A 15,180-nucleotide genomic window follows, 5' to 3' on the forward strand; every position below is an offset into this window, starting at 1 on the left:
TTTGCAATCTCACGATGCAATGCACTACTCCCGTGTTTGTGATGATGGGGCAAACGAACCTACTGAACTGACAGTCATTTATAAGTACAGCACATGCAATAATGTACAGTACATAATGCTTGATAATGATAACAACCATGTTACTGATTCATGCATTTTCTACACTATACTATTATCATTACTGTAGAGTGTACTCTTTCTACTTACTAAAACAATGCACTGTAGAAGAGTATGCAGTGTCACCACAGTAGCAGCCTGTGTTGCTGTGGTGTTTACCATGTCTCTTGATTGCACCACTTTCTCTTGTGCTGTTTTGTACAGTGACATGCTGTACAGGCTTGTAACCCAGGAGTAACGGGCTGTACCACAGAGCCTAGGTGTGTAGTAGCTGTACCATCTAGGTTTGTGTAAGTGCACTCCACAATATTCACCTAACAAACGAAATCACCTAACAATGCATTTCTCAGAATGTATCTCCACGGTTCAGTGGTGCTTGGCTGTATTAAATTTAAGGAAAAGTAATACATAAAAATTCTTACTACTTTAATTCCTTTTTTATAAAACCTAAATTTGCTATTTAATATATTTTAAACTGGCAATTTCTTTTATTTTTATTTTTATAATTCTATGCCAAATAGTATGCATTGCATGTAGTAGGCTCTCAAGTGTTTGCTGATGGAAATAAATGTCAACTGCAGAAGTTTCTTCAACCTCTACATTAAAAATTTATTAAATACTCACATCTAAGAAGGTACTGGGCAAGAGTTTCATATAATATAATGTCACCTAATCTTCACAGCATCCTTCTGTGGTAGACTTTTTTTAAAATTTGTATTAATTGATTGACTATTGAGGACACTAAGGCCCAAAGTGATTTTGTACCTTGTAAAAAGTCTAATTAAGAAGCAGAAAAGATTTAAACCTAGATCTTACTAACTCCAAAATCATACATCGTTCTGCTTTCCAATAAAGGTAGGACTTGCTGAAAGCACATGATTTGGGGTACAGGCTATTATACTCTTTGAAGTCTCCAGTATCTTCTGCTTCCTTCCAATGCACGTGACTGTCCACCACAGCAGTCCTTACTTTCATGATCATTACATTCTTTCTGGATGGCCTAGGCTTTTTCCTCCAGCCACTTTGCAATAAAAAATTTCACAAAGAAAAAACTAAAATATATTTACAGTGAACCTATATACTAAGCACTCAGATTTTACCATTACCATCTTACTTGCTTTATCACATATATATCCAGTCCATATGCATCCATCCCTCTATTCATCTTATTTTTCGATGCATTTCAAAATCAGTTACAAAAAAAAACACAAAAAAAGCAAAATCAGTTACAGACATCTGTACACTTCACCCTAAATACTTCCGCCTGCGTATCACTGACTAGAGCTCAGTATTTGTTCAGGTTTTCTTTCTTTTGGGGTCACCTTTACATAAAAGAAAAGACATATATGTTTACCTTTCTATGAGTTTTGAGAAGTAGGTACATATGTGAAATTCAAATGCCTATGGAGATACAACATGTCACCATCATCCCAGGCAGTCCCCTCACCTCCCTTCCCTGTCCCTTTCCCTCAGAGGCAACCAATGCCCCAATTTACCCCCTACTACAAATTAGTTTTGCCTGTTTTAGAAAATCATATAAATGGAATTTTTATGTGCTCTTGTGTAAGGCTTCTTACACTGAGCATAAAGATTTTCAGATTCATGTATAATATTGTGTCTATCAACAGTTTGTTCCCTTCTATTGCTGAGTGGTACTTCATTGTAGGAATATACCACAGGTTTATCCATTTTGGACAGTGAGACTATTTCCAATTATTAGCTAAATGCTTTAGCTATTATAATTGTACTCTACTAATTTTCTATTAATATACCCCCCTATAATATATCATCTACCTGGCTGAGTGAGAAAATTTTCAACCAGAGTAACTCATTTACTTTTTCTCCTGATCAATTTCAAAAGAACAGTACCCATTACTTAACACAAAAGATCTGTCATTCAAATGTTCTATGATCTATGCTAGTTATATTATACAGGTGCATTCGCTGTGAACATTCACCAGTTTCTACACTACTGATTTGCACATTTTTCAGTAGATATGTTGCACTTAAAAAGTTTGTTGGAAAAAAAACTACACGAATATTTTCCTAATGACTTACAAGAAACAACACTTTAGTTTGTTTTAATCCTCAGCTCTATCAACTGCTGAATAGTACAGCAGTCCCCCCTTAACCATGGTTTTGCTGTCAACCAAGGTTCCAAAATATTAAATGAAAAATACCAGAAAGAAACCATTCGTAAGTTTTAACCTATGCCTTGTTCTGAGTAGCATGATGAAGTCTCACACCGTCTTGCTCCACTCTCCCTAGGATGTGAATCATCCTTTTGTCCAGCATCTCCAGACTTACAGGCTACCCACTCATTAGTCACTTAGTATCCATCTTAATTATCAGATGGACTGCTGCGATACTGCAGTGCTTGTGTTTAAGAAACACTTATTTTACTTACTAATGGTCCTAAAGCACAACAGTGATGCTGACAACTGGGAGATACCAAAGAGAAGCTGTAAAGTGCTTCCTTGAAGTGAAAAGGGGAAAGTTCTCAACTTAATAAGAAAAAAAAAAGTATGCTGAGGTTGCTAAGATCTAGGACAACAATGAATTTTCTACCTGCAAAATTAAGAAGGTAAAAGAAATTTGTGCTGATTTGCTAAAAGAGACTACATTCACATAACTATTACTCTAAAAGTTACAATTGTTCTGTTTTATTGTTGTTGTTGTTAATCCCTTACCTAATTTATGAATTAAAGTATTTCATCAGTATGTACAGACAGGAAAAATACAGTACACACAGTGTTCAGTACCTGTGGTTTCAGTCTCCCACTGGGAGTCCTGGAACACACCCACTGTGGACAAGGGGGAGTGCTGTTTACTAACTCTCACCCTAGGAAGTTGTTTCTTAAAGTAGGTGACAAAACCCTTTAGTAATCCAAATAATTTACCCTTGAATTTATTACTTTGATAAATTGAGGTTTCTATACATCATTCTTTTCCCTTTAAAATGAATGCCTGTCCATTGCTAACTTTAGTCTTCACATTTTCAAAATACTTCATAAGCTGACATGCCCTTACTTTAAATAGGAGACTTCAAGAACTGTTTTTTAATACGGAAAATAAAACAAATAGAACACCAATCATAATACTGCAGGGGCCAAAGTTCTGCCACCCCAAAATGTACCTTTCAGGATACTGATTTGAAGCTGGTTATTAAGAAACAAAGACTCAAAGTACCTTTGACCCTCCCCCTTTCCTGTCAAAGGTAAGTCAGATGGGAAGTCCTGCTTCAGGAGGGAAACCCTAACATACTCACTTCAGAACTTTCACCTTAGCCTAGTAACAGTTAAATATGATTGACAGGAAAGATCCATGCAAAAAACACCTGTTCTGCCGAATTCTCCCCTCAGTTCCACTGTTCTTGGGTTGCCTAGCATGAATTTGTTGTTCATGTGTTCCACTCTTTCTTGGCTACCTATGAATTGCCTATTTCCCCTTGAAATCCCAAACCCGTGCCCCCACCCTTTCTCCTTTGTCTAAAATGGAATATAAACCTCAACTGCTGAACGCCTCTTTGGGTCTCATTATGACAACCCCAAATGTACATTTGTATAATAAACTTTGAATAGTTTGTCCAGTTAATCTCTGTTAATTTGATTAGCCCAACTAGAAGAATTTAAAAGGTATGAGAAAAAATTTTTGGTGGTCCCCACGATATTTTCCTGTCTTATTTATGTCAGAACAGATAGTAATCTGTATAACTTCAAATCTCTTTTTGTATAGAGCAGTACTTTATATTAGCATGAAACTAAAGTATATTATATGAATTATATTAATGAGTTATATTATATGAACCTGTAACTAAAAAGTATATGTCCTAAAGATGGTAATAGAACTAAAGATTCCACAGTATCTGAAACAATGTACTCTTTTACATCACTGCAGATTCACCGATGACGGAACATACTTTTATTTGAAAAGTCATAAAAGGAGATAACACAAAGGACCAATTAATTTTGTTTGCCCAGAATGCCTCATTGTTTCTGACCACTTGTTCTTGGGGCCGCTACTGATAATACTCTACTTCCTGACTAATGGGGTGGGCACATACGAAGCCAAACCTTGCTCTCTTCAAAATATTCAGGATAGGCTAGAGGACAATCACTATGACTGTGTTCAGCGGCAGGAAGATGTTAATCTGGTACATTCCTCACCATGTGGAAGAAGCCAGTTTGTAGGAGACTTAAAGCATGTACCAAGAAATGCAGGGCAAAGGCTTTATTGGATAATACGGCATTTTCTTCAGCTTGATTCTGCTGTCTCTATCTTTTTATCTGGAATGACTCGGCAAAAGATGGTCTGGTCCTAAGTTACCTTTGTTTGGATTACACGGTATACACTACATGATGACTTAACACATTCGACAGTCAGTCATAACATTCATCATCTGAAGATGTACGCAGGCCCTTCTTACTATGTACGGCACATCACCCTCTTTCACAATTAAGATTACCACTGAAGGAGTGGCAGCCTTAAAGTAAGGAAATGACAAGAAGTAAGAATAAGTAAGAAATGAAGATTTACTATGGATGGAGCATGACAGTATGATAAAATGATTCCATAATTCAAACCAATAGGAAAACTGATAAAAGCATAATAGAGGCTATGATGGTAGATAGCAATATAAAAATATTCTTTTCATAATAAAAAGAGTTGGAGAAAAAGAGCATTTTATTCCAAAGTGTTAATCACTCTTTAATAGTTATTTCTAAATCACCACTGATTAAGACTGAAATTTCTCTGTAACTACTTCATGCATGTTTGGGGAAAAAATCCAAGTTAAAACAAGTTTACAGAAGGGGGGATATAAATTAAGTGTGGAATCAGAGAACTGGAGGCCATTTAAACAAAAATCATTAAATCAACTAAGACTGAGTGTTTCCTACGTGTCAGACGACAGAGGATGCAACAACGAATAAATCAGGCAAATATTCCTAACCTCTTAACCTCATGATGCTTACATTCTTTTTTTAAAAAAGATTTTATTTATTCATTTATTTTAATAAATAAGTTTATTAAAGGGGTAGGGAGGGGTAGGGAGGAAGAGAGGGAGAAAAACATCAGTGTGTGGCTGCCTCCTGCGCACCCCCCACTGAGGACCTGGCCCGTACCCGGGGCATGTGCTCTGACTGGGAATCAAACTGGTGATCCTTCAGTTCGCAGTCCAGCACTCAATCCACTGAGCCACACCAGCCAGGGCAAATGATGCTTATATTCTAATGGCTATTAAGGATAGCCATCTTAAATAAATCCTTTTTGAAAAAAGGAGGGGGGGGGGCTACAGCCCAAAGCCATGCAGTGCCTCCCACTTCCCAGGGACACAACCACTCAGCATCAGCGCAGGCTGCAGCTCACACCCGCTGGGCCTACTCTAGAGAGCTTGCGATAAATGACTGCATCAATGGGGTTGGGGGGGACCTTTAATGAGAAACACAAATAATAAGGAAAACCTATCTGAGTGTCTACTTACTGGATTATAGAACTGTCAACCAAAATGGAAGGACTTTAATTGAAACAGAGACTGCACCAAATTTTAGAAAATACTTATGCTAAAGGCACTCTGCATTAGACTCTAAAGATGCACTTAACGAGCTAATAGATACTCTATCTCCTCTAATATCTGAAATTACGGGAATACTTTTACTCAGAGGCCTATTTAATATGAACTAGTGGTTAGTTCATATCCTAGCACAGACACCAAAAAATTCTCAACATAATACCATCATCTCAATTTACATTTTTTGCCTGACTCCAAAGGAAGGCTCACAACTACATTAGCTAATAGATAGACTTAATAACTACGTAGGTAAAGGAAAATGGCTAAGGTGCTAGGAATTTGCACAGAAAAGGCAGTACTAAGGTAACATGCTTCCAACAGTATGCTTGTCACAAGGAATCTAACACCAGCTCTCTCAATGGCTGAAAATCTACTTCACATGTTTCTAGGCTATTAAGCAGTTTAATGTAATAAATAGAGTAATTTTATGTTGAATTGAAAATTAGTGTCAGAATTCAAAGTTGAAAACAGAAATGGTAAAAGAAAGTTGATAGATTTGAAAATTTATCAAAGAAATTACCACATGATTATGAAAAAGTTCTTTCAACTCTACAAAGGCCTGCTTTCATTTTTGAATCATCATCATAATGAAGTCTTAACTATATTTAAAATAATTAAGAAGATGAAAATTAAGAGAAGGACTAGATACTTACACCACTGGGAAGGAACTGAGCATACTTTACATGAGGTGAATCAATATCCTTTCTAGAGATGACCGGCGTTATTTACCATTCTGTGGAATAAAGACAGAAAATTCAGAAATTTTGCATTTGTTAATCAAGTATTGGGTAACAAATTGAATTATACAACTCAAGGATATTAACATTTTAACATCAGCTAGTTATATCTTTAAAATCATGTTGTAATTTTAAAATGAAGCCAGTTTGAAGCAAAATTTTAAAAACAGAAAAATACTAGTGATAGTTTTAGAAATTATTCACTTGGAAAAAAGTAATGAAAACCAACCCCCTGAATGTTAATCTGTTATCAGACACCACCCAGAGAAAGACTTTTAAACATGCAATGGAATATACGTGTATATATGACATTCAAGATAATTCTTTGATAATAACATTAGTGCATTTATGTAGAATTCTACAAACAAAAATACACCACAGTGTGATTGCAGCTAAATGCCTTAACTGTTTAACTGTGTGGTAAATTCTAGGGTCTCGTTCCAAGTATATTTCTTATTCCCCTGCTAGCCAAATCTTGAGTGACTTAATTTCTCTGGCCAAATCTTGAGTAACTTACTTTCTCTACGTCTCAATTTCCCCATCAATCAAAACAGGAACAGTAGATAACTACTTCAACGAGCTACAAGAAGTTAAATCATTTCTTAAAATGGTAATGATAAAGCACTTCACAAACTATCAAGTATCAGGGGCTATTACAACCCATTTTAAAGATGAAGAATAGCAATATTGTATTTAGATTACTGAGCACAGTATACATTAATAATGGAGGAACTGAAATTAGTACTTTCATTTTCTGATTGTATTCTCCTGCTTTATTTGCCACTCAGACACTCTGACCCCTTTCAATTTAGAAATAGAGGTTAACAAAAAATGAAATCTACTATTCATGGTTTAGGAGCTAAAGATCGTGTATCACTGACTGAACTTATTAGCAGTTTCAAACCACAATCTACACAGGCAAACATTTCCCTTAGCTTAAAGATTATAAATGAGACAAAAGTTTAAAATGTTGATGTCAAAAACCCTCGTGTGTTAAAATACACATTCAGCACTGAATTATACTAAACAAGATCAAAGTGTCTAACAGTGGCTAATGATATATGCAAAATATACAGGGTACAGTTAGAAACCTTTCACATTTGCATATCTTAAATTGTAGCTTTAATGAACTTCCTGTTGTACTTAATTTTCTTGCTGACCTGAGAAATATCTATCCTAAAAACGTATATACAGTTTCTTGCTTTGGCCAGTGTGGCTCAATTGGTTGGAGCACTGTCCCATGGACCCAAAGGTTGAGGGTTTGATCCCCAGCAGGGGCACGTAGGAGAGGGTGGCTAATCCATGGTTCTCTTTTCTCTCTCTCACCATTCCCTTTCCTCTCTTGCTAAAAGCAATGAAAATAAATGTCCTTGGGTGAGGAGTAAAAAAAATAGATATAAAGTACAAAGAAATCTACTCAAAATGTTGCTGAATGCCTTTCCAAGACAAAAAAGCAACACCAAGCTACAAAGCTGATTACTGGTCAATATACATTTTTCACTCTTGCTCAAATCCAGTTAAAATATATTAAGTAGCTACATACCCTGGCACTGGCACAAGGTCATGAGTAAGATATGATACCAGCAGTGTAGGAGCTTATTAAACGGTGGGGGAGTGTCAAATAAAAAGTAGACACACAGACACCTCTAATAAAAGGCATAATGTGAATACTCTAAAAATACAAAGTTTCTGAGAGTAACAATTTAGAAGAATTTAGGTTACAAAGAAGTGGGAAAACTTCTCAGAGTGAAATCTCAGCTGTTATCTGAAAATTAGAATCAGACTTCCACCAAACCAAGGTGTGAAGGGAGGTGACAACCATCGGAAGAAAAATTCCAGAGAGAAGGAACAGTTAAAGAAGATTAGGAAGTATGTTTACGAAATAGAGTAGAACCATACACATATATCTAATTGTATGAGCATGGAGAGAAAACAGGTAGTCAAAAGGTAATGAAGTTGGGCTGAAGGATGGGTATGTGTAAGGATTACAGGTAAAGAAGGATAAATCCATACAGTTCTGCAATGAAATTATAAAAGTTCCTACTATCAGAAATGGACTCAATCACCAAATGATTAGTTGAGGGCTGTCAAATCCTACACAAAGTCAGGTTGAGCAATGAAGAAAAGCCTACTATCAGCATTGTTGACCCTTGAAGAAAAGTATAACCCAGAAAATTCACTGGAAACAAGGACCTGTAGATGCTGTGTTACCCACAGGTGGTAAGCAGGCTCTTTTTACCCTAGCTTTTCTCTCTAATATAAAAAGTGTAACCGTGTAAGGTAAAAGAAAAGGTGAACTCCAAAAGACATACAATATAAGGTGTCTGCCTACCATTCCACACTCTTTTCCTTTACCGCCCAGAGAGCAGACACATTTCTTCACACATCTTTGTACACATATGAATGTTAACTTTAGAATAAATTCCCAGCAAAGGAATTGTTACGGCAAAGAGTATACACAGTAAACTATGACAGATTTTACCAAACTGCCTCCCAAAGAGGCACCAATTTATACTCCCACCTTTGGGAAATGCTTAATTGTGAATCCAGTATGTCAGTTTTACAATTGAATTTACATTGTGCAGTAGAACATGTATCTGTTTCACTCAATAATGGTAAACACAGAAAGGACAGAATATTTAAATCAAGAAATAAAGACATAAAAGTCAAGGTACAGGCAGCAAGCAAGCCATCACTGCAAACATCAATCACAAAAACCCTTAAACTCAGGTTTTGGTACAAAAAAGAATTCTCAGATGTTTGCAAAGCAATTACAGGGCCCCTCTCACTGCTCTTCAGCACCTCACACAGAACCCAGTGTTATCCACTTAAAATATCTATTTAAAAACAAAAGCAAAACACGAGTTAAAATACAGAGAGGCACATAAGACTCACGATCCCATAAGTTGATGTTATTAGTACTTTCAATTTACAGGTGAGAAGGTGAATCTTGTTCCAAATTAGACATATATCAGAAACACACATACAAATATATAAATAAACCTAATACATGGCAGTTAAAAAAACTTCACCATAACAAATAAAAAGTGAACATCTCCACCCCTTACTTCTGAGTCCTTCTGTCCAAAGATAATACTACAAGGCTTCCCATGAATCCTTACAAAGATAAGAAATAAATATACACAGACCTGGGGCTTTTAGAAACTTTTTATGAAATTTGCACACATGTACACGGGCAGAAAGAACATAGTAAAAATTGTATCCATCATCTAGCCTGAATAATTAACAACTCCCTTTCCTGCTCCCCTGGTTATTTTCAAGCAAATTCCGGACATCTTATCATTCTGAACACACAATTATTAGAAAGCTTTAATAGCTGGTTTCCAAATCCAGGGTAGATTAGACATAAAAATTTAGAAAATGGTTGGGAAATGCACAAAAAGGATTTATTACAGGAAAAAAGTGAGAGCTACTTAAAAAGAAAAATATAAATGAAAATAACTTTAATTATAAATGCAGGGTGGGGCAAAAGCAGGTTCACAAGAAACACAGAGTTCATTCTTGCATTAGCTATTCACTGATCACTGTGTCACTTTCCATAAGGACAGAGACACAAGGCACAGGTACCTTGGCCCCACCCTGTGCCTGAGCACAACAACCCTGACACATCACAAAGAGGGATGCTTAGGGTCTTTGTTTCCAAAGGGCAATAAATTACGTGAGTGATACACTTGTTTTTAAAACCTGAAATGGTTAAAAGGAAAGTTCAAATTTTAGGAAGTTAATCAGAAGTTGTTTCACTTAATGTCAAACACATTTTCCCTTGAACAACGCCAGATAAATGAGGCCTCACCGCAGTTAGCTGTGACTTGGGAAGCACATGGACAGTTGTGAAAAAAACAAAACCACAGATATTAGGAATTAAAAACTCTGATTAAAATACTAACCTCTCAAATAATGCCTCTAGATAGCTTAAAACTGTAAGTAACAACTACTAACACTATTAAAGAACACTTCTCTGGGCCAGACACTCACGGGCAAGTGCTTTAGGTATACAAACTCATTTAATTTCACAATTCCCTGAGGTAGGTAATTAAGACAAGACACTACTTGCCCAAGGTCAATCAGCTAATGACTTCCTTACTAAAACTGTAGTTGAAGTACTTATGTTAGGTTTCATCTTTCTTCAAAATACAAGATTAGGTATACCATTTATTTTCATTCTCTGGAGCAAATGTTTAATTATGATAGGTACTGTGCAACAAATTGAGCAACAGACACATCGTATTTTAGCACGTATAACGTGTTCCCATCTATAATTGCACCCATGCTTCTGGCCCAAACGCTCAGGCAAAAAAAAAATTCTGTTTTAATTTTTAATTCAATTATTTATTAATATTTAGAAACAAAACCAACTATCATATCCCAGGGTATTATTTTGCATATAGATATCATTATTGCTTTCTAGAGTTATACTTTTTTAAAGGCTTTTATTTTTTTTAGATTTTATTTATTTATCTTTAGAGGGGAAGGGAAGGAAAGAGGGAGAGAAATATCAATGTATGGTTGCCTCTGCCAGGGACACACAATGTATCGTGTGTCCCCTGCCAGGAACTGGCCTGCAACCCAAGCATGTGCCCTGACTGGGAATCGAACTGCGATCCTCTGGTTCACAGGCCCACGCTCAATCCACTGAGCTACACCAGCCAGGGCTTAGAGTTATACTTTTGACACATAAACATAAAAGAATTAAAAACACTTATATAGACACAGACTTAGTACTACTCATGTATAATGCACACCCTTATTTTTCCCTCAAAAATTTGGGCAAAAAAGCACGCATTATACATGGAAAAATATGGTACTTCTATCTGATGATTTTTTAGAAAAACATCTTAGGATGTTTACATTAAGTTTTGTTCATTATGATTCACAACTAAAGGTTAAGTATGTTACATTCCATGGAGATTTCTATTGAAAAAGCTCCATTACATATACTGCTTGTCAAATTTCTAAAGACCTACTGATACTTGTATAGTTTCCCCTATATTTCCAGTGATAGGAAAGTTTAATGGAGAGTATTACTGATAAAGATCTTCCTTTTATGATTCTAAATATTTTTTTTGTAACTTCAACCTACTCATCTGGCTGAATAAATAAAGACTAAACTCTTCCACAAGGCAGCCTTTTAAATATCTGCATAATCTTGGCAAAGAATCTCCATACTAAATATTACCAGTCCTTCTTCTAGTCTGACATGGTTTCATTTGTCATCATCCCTTCTTCTCCTAAAAAGTGGCTCCCCAAATTCAACAGAAGACTCCTACAGAGAGCCTAACCACAGCAGGACACAGGGAACTATTACTTCTCCAGTCCTGGACCTGAAATTACATACTACTTTCTCCCACCACCAAGTCATTTTTGTGTGTGTTAAATCTGCAGACAAAAAGTCTTACATATTAATTCAAGAAGCAGTAATTAAACATCTATGATGTAACTGAACCAGGCTTTCACTTCCCAGGGTCCCTTTCCCTAAACTCAGCTTTAAAAAAGAAGCGAAAAACAGCAAAATAGCTTCATTTTGCTTTTTACTCTAAGCAAATATTACTAGTTGACATGTTTATGTTACATGTCTATGTGTCTACAACCTGTGCCATTATTGTCTGTTATCTGTACCAGCTCCTAAAGTACTATCTGAAACATAAAAGGCACTATTTTTGTTATTAGTCGAACTAACTCAGGAATAGATAGAAAAAGGTGGAATAATAATATTCTTTATGGCTTTTGGAAAGGAGTCTCTAGACTACTATACCTCCCTGCTAGACGAACTTGAAGCTGTATTAATGAACACAGTCGATCAGAAGAGCCACATGACTGCCACGTGCTCTCCAGAATTCACTAGGAGAGCCTAGGACAGGAATTCTAGGTTTTGACTAAGAGATGTGGTGGTTTTTGACATTACCCTCAATATGTTCCCCACTTTTTTGCATTTTAAAATAATTATATAACCTGAAAATAAAAATACACATTTCTCTGTTAATAACAGGCTGCTGGTAAACTTTACTGACTATTTTGTGAAATGTTAGAGAAGACTTACCCTTATGTCAGAGGCTGAGCCACCATCTTTGCCCCTGTGGGTGGCCTCAAATGCACTTGACATCAATCACCAGCACTTTTATACCTTAAGTCATTTTAGAGACCACTTCCCTTGTAGCTTATTTCTGAAGGAGTTGTTCTTGTATACTCTGTGGCTTGATTTCAGATTTTCTGATTCATTTAAGTTAAAAACACATCTATGGATCAGCTGCTGTTTATACTACAGTATTTAATTAGCATCCCCTACTATTAAAGTCTCAGGATGTTCTATTCCCATGAGGTAGTTACTGTTAAATTACACATGATTCTACTCCACTTTTAAGGAATTACAGTGCAAATATATCACAGCAAACAGTATGTTCTCTCCATGTCAGCTGAAGTCAGTTGTTCCCAAACTGTGCTGTGCATCAGAATCACATGGGTATCTTTTGAAAGCACAGAATCCCTAGCCAATTCGGGACCTACTGAATCCAAATAACTGGAGGTGGAAGTCCAAAAAATATTTTTAAACAGATTCTGAGGTAATTCTACTTGGAAATCACTGGTTTAGAGGACAAGAAAGAACCCTAGTAATGCAATGCCACATCTCTTGTGTAAATACAGTGTCTAGGCATAAAGACAACTTTGAGCACACCAATTTTGAGCTTATCCAAAATAACCCATATTTCTTCCCATATCAACATTCTAACCTAAATAAACTCGATTATTCATAACTAAAGGCAAATTTGATAGCAAAGCCACTCATAAATATTCCCAAACTAGCTTCTCTAACCTCTACTCCTCGCCCTACATAGTAAGTACTAGCCCTAGCCAAGGAGATCTCCCAGCCCTTTAGAAATGCATCGCCTTCTTTCCCCTTTCCTTTCTACCAGTCTCCGTGACTTCTATTAGTAAGACAATAAACCCCCTCTACAAACTCTGTGCTAGTAGAGTATCATAAATAAATTTCCTATATTATATTATGACAATTCATACACAAATCTTTCTCTCCTAGAATGTGAGCTTTTTAAGAGCAAGGTTTGTTTCTTATCAATTGTAGTTCCAGCTCCTACCAATGTGTTAGCAACACTGTAAGCAGTAAATAAATTTTTGCTTAGTGAATAAAAGAAAATGCCTATTTTTCAAGTCTCAATCAACTACGAAAATCTCTATGGTTCTGATCCTAAACAACAAAAGATTAACACCAAATATTCTATGTTAGTAAATTTTAAAATAATGCAATTGAAACATTTGGTATAAAAATTTATTAAGTATCTGTTATAAGCTAAATGCTATGCAAGTGCTAAGGGGGGAAAAAAAAGAACTTTGCTCTTGATAGCTGGGTGGTAACACGAGTGAGTGTTCCCAGGGCTAAGGAGATATCCTATCATTGGTCTACAGTCTATATCACAAAGCTCCTGGAGCCAAACTCTGTTAGAGCTTTTGATGCCTCTCAGGTAGGTAAAATTACTAGACTGAGCATTCACAAGTTCAGCATCTCAGTGTTGCTTAACTTACGACAGTTTTCCAGAGTTCACTACAACAGGAAAACTTAAAATCTGAATGGCAGTCTCCTGCCACCTTTATAATTAATTTTATAAGTCTATGTGACTATCATTGAAAAAAAAAAGGAGTATCTCTTAAACTAAAACACACACACACACAAAAACTATTCCTATTGGCACTCCTACAACGCTTTGATGTAAAACTTTAACAATTTATTCACAGAACCAGTTCAGACGCTCATTCTGGTGGCTTCTGACAGAGCCTCCATTCTCTTCTGCAGGTAGAATACATAACACATTGATAAACAATTACCAGAGCAAAACTTGTGCTCCCGAGTTTCTGGAAGACCATTATCTTCCTCATCATTTTGCATTTCCCCTCATACAGCAATTTCCCAATGTATAATAGAATAATTACAGAATTAGAGAAAAATTTCACTAAGCTAGATTAAGGTGAATCATAAAATCTTATACTGAGCTTGAATTGACATTAACAATGTTTTCTAATCACCTCAGCTTACAGGTAAAAAAAATCTGATAAGAGGAGCCAGAAACCCTGACTCCCAGATTAGTGCTTACTTTTACACTAACTCACCTATGAATAAAGGAACAAATTCCAGTCAATCATTCAGAAACTTGGGGTCAATTAAATGTCATTTAAAGGTTTTGTTAAAAGTTTAGAGAATTTATAAATGGACAGAAGCTATCCATATTTGAATCTAGCAAGTATTTCCTGAAGAATTTAATATTTGTGAGAAATACCATATTTTAAGTATATTTTATTAATGCTATTACAGTTGTTCCTTTTTTCTCTCTCCTTTATGACCCTCTGCCCTGCAACCCCTCCCTCCAGCATTTCTCCATTTAGTTCATGTCCATGGGTCGTACATATAAGTTCTTTGGCTTCTTCATTTCCTATACTATTCTTAACCTCCCCCCTGTCTATTTTGTACCTACCATTTATGCTTCTTATTCCCTGCACTTTCTCCCCCTTTCTCCCTCCTCCTCCTCCCCACTGATAACCCTCCATGTGATCTCCATTTCTCTGATTCTGTTCCTGTTCTAGTTGTTTGCTTAGTTTGTTTCTGGTGTTTAGGTTCAGTTTTGGTAGTTGTGAGTTTGTTGTCATATTACTATTCATAGTTTTGATCTTCTTCGTTTTCTTATATAAGTCCCTTTAACATTTCACATAATAAGGGACTGGTGATGATGAACT

The 15,180-nt window shown here is 36.1% G+C and overlaps 1 protein-coding gene across 9 annotated transcripts in view; it reads right to left on the reverse strand.

Moving 5' to 3' along the window:
- The window catches only part of HMBOX1 (homeobox containing 1), a 166,148-nt gene that overhangs the window by 95,094 nt on the left and 55,874 nt on the right, over positions 1-15,180 (reverse strand). For all 9 annotated transcript variants that reach the window (XM_037042202.1, XM_037042199.1, XM_037042201.1 and 6 more), the window contains exon 3: positions 6,340-6,419. In XM_037042202.1, coding sequence (XP_036898097.1) covers positions 6,340-6,362 — 23 coding nt within the window. In that variant the 5' untranslated portion in view covers positions 6,363-6,419. The remainder of the gene's footprint in view (positions 1-6,339; positions 6,420-15,180) is intronic.

The sequence above is a fragment of the Sturnira hondurensis genome, unplaced genomic scaffold (assembly GCF_014824575.4).
Source record: "Sturnira hondurensis isolate 20B ecotype Veracruz unplaced genomic scaffold, ASM1482457v3 Scaffold0003693, whole genome shotgun sequence".
Lineage (NCBI taxonomy): Eukaryota > Metazoa > Chordata > Mammalia > Chiroptera > Phyllostomidae > Sturnira > Sturnira hondurensis.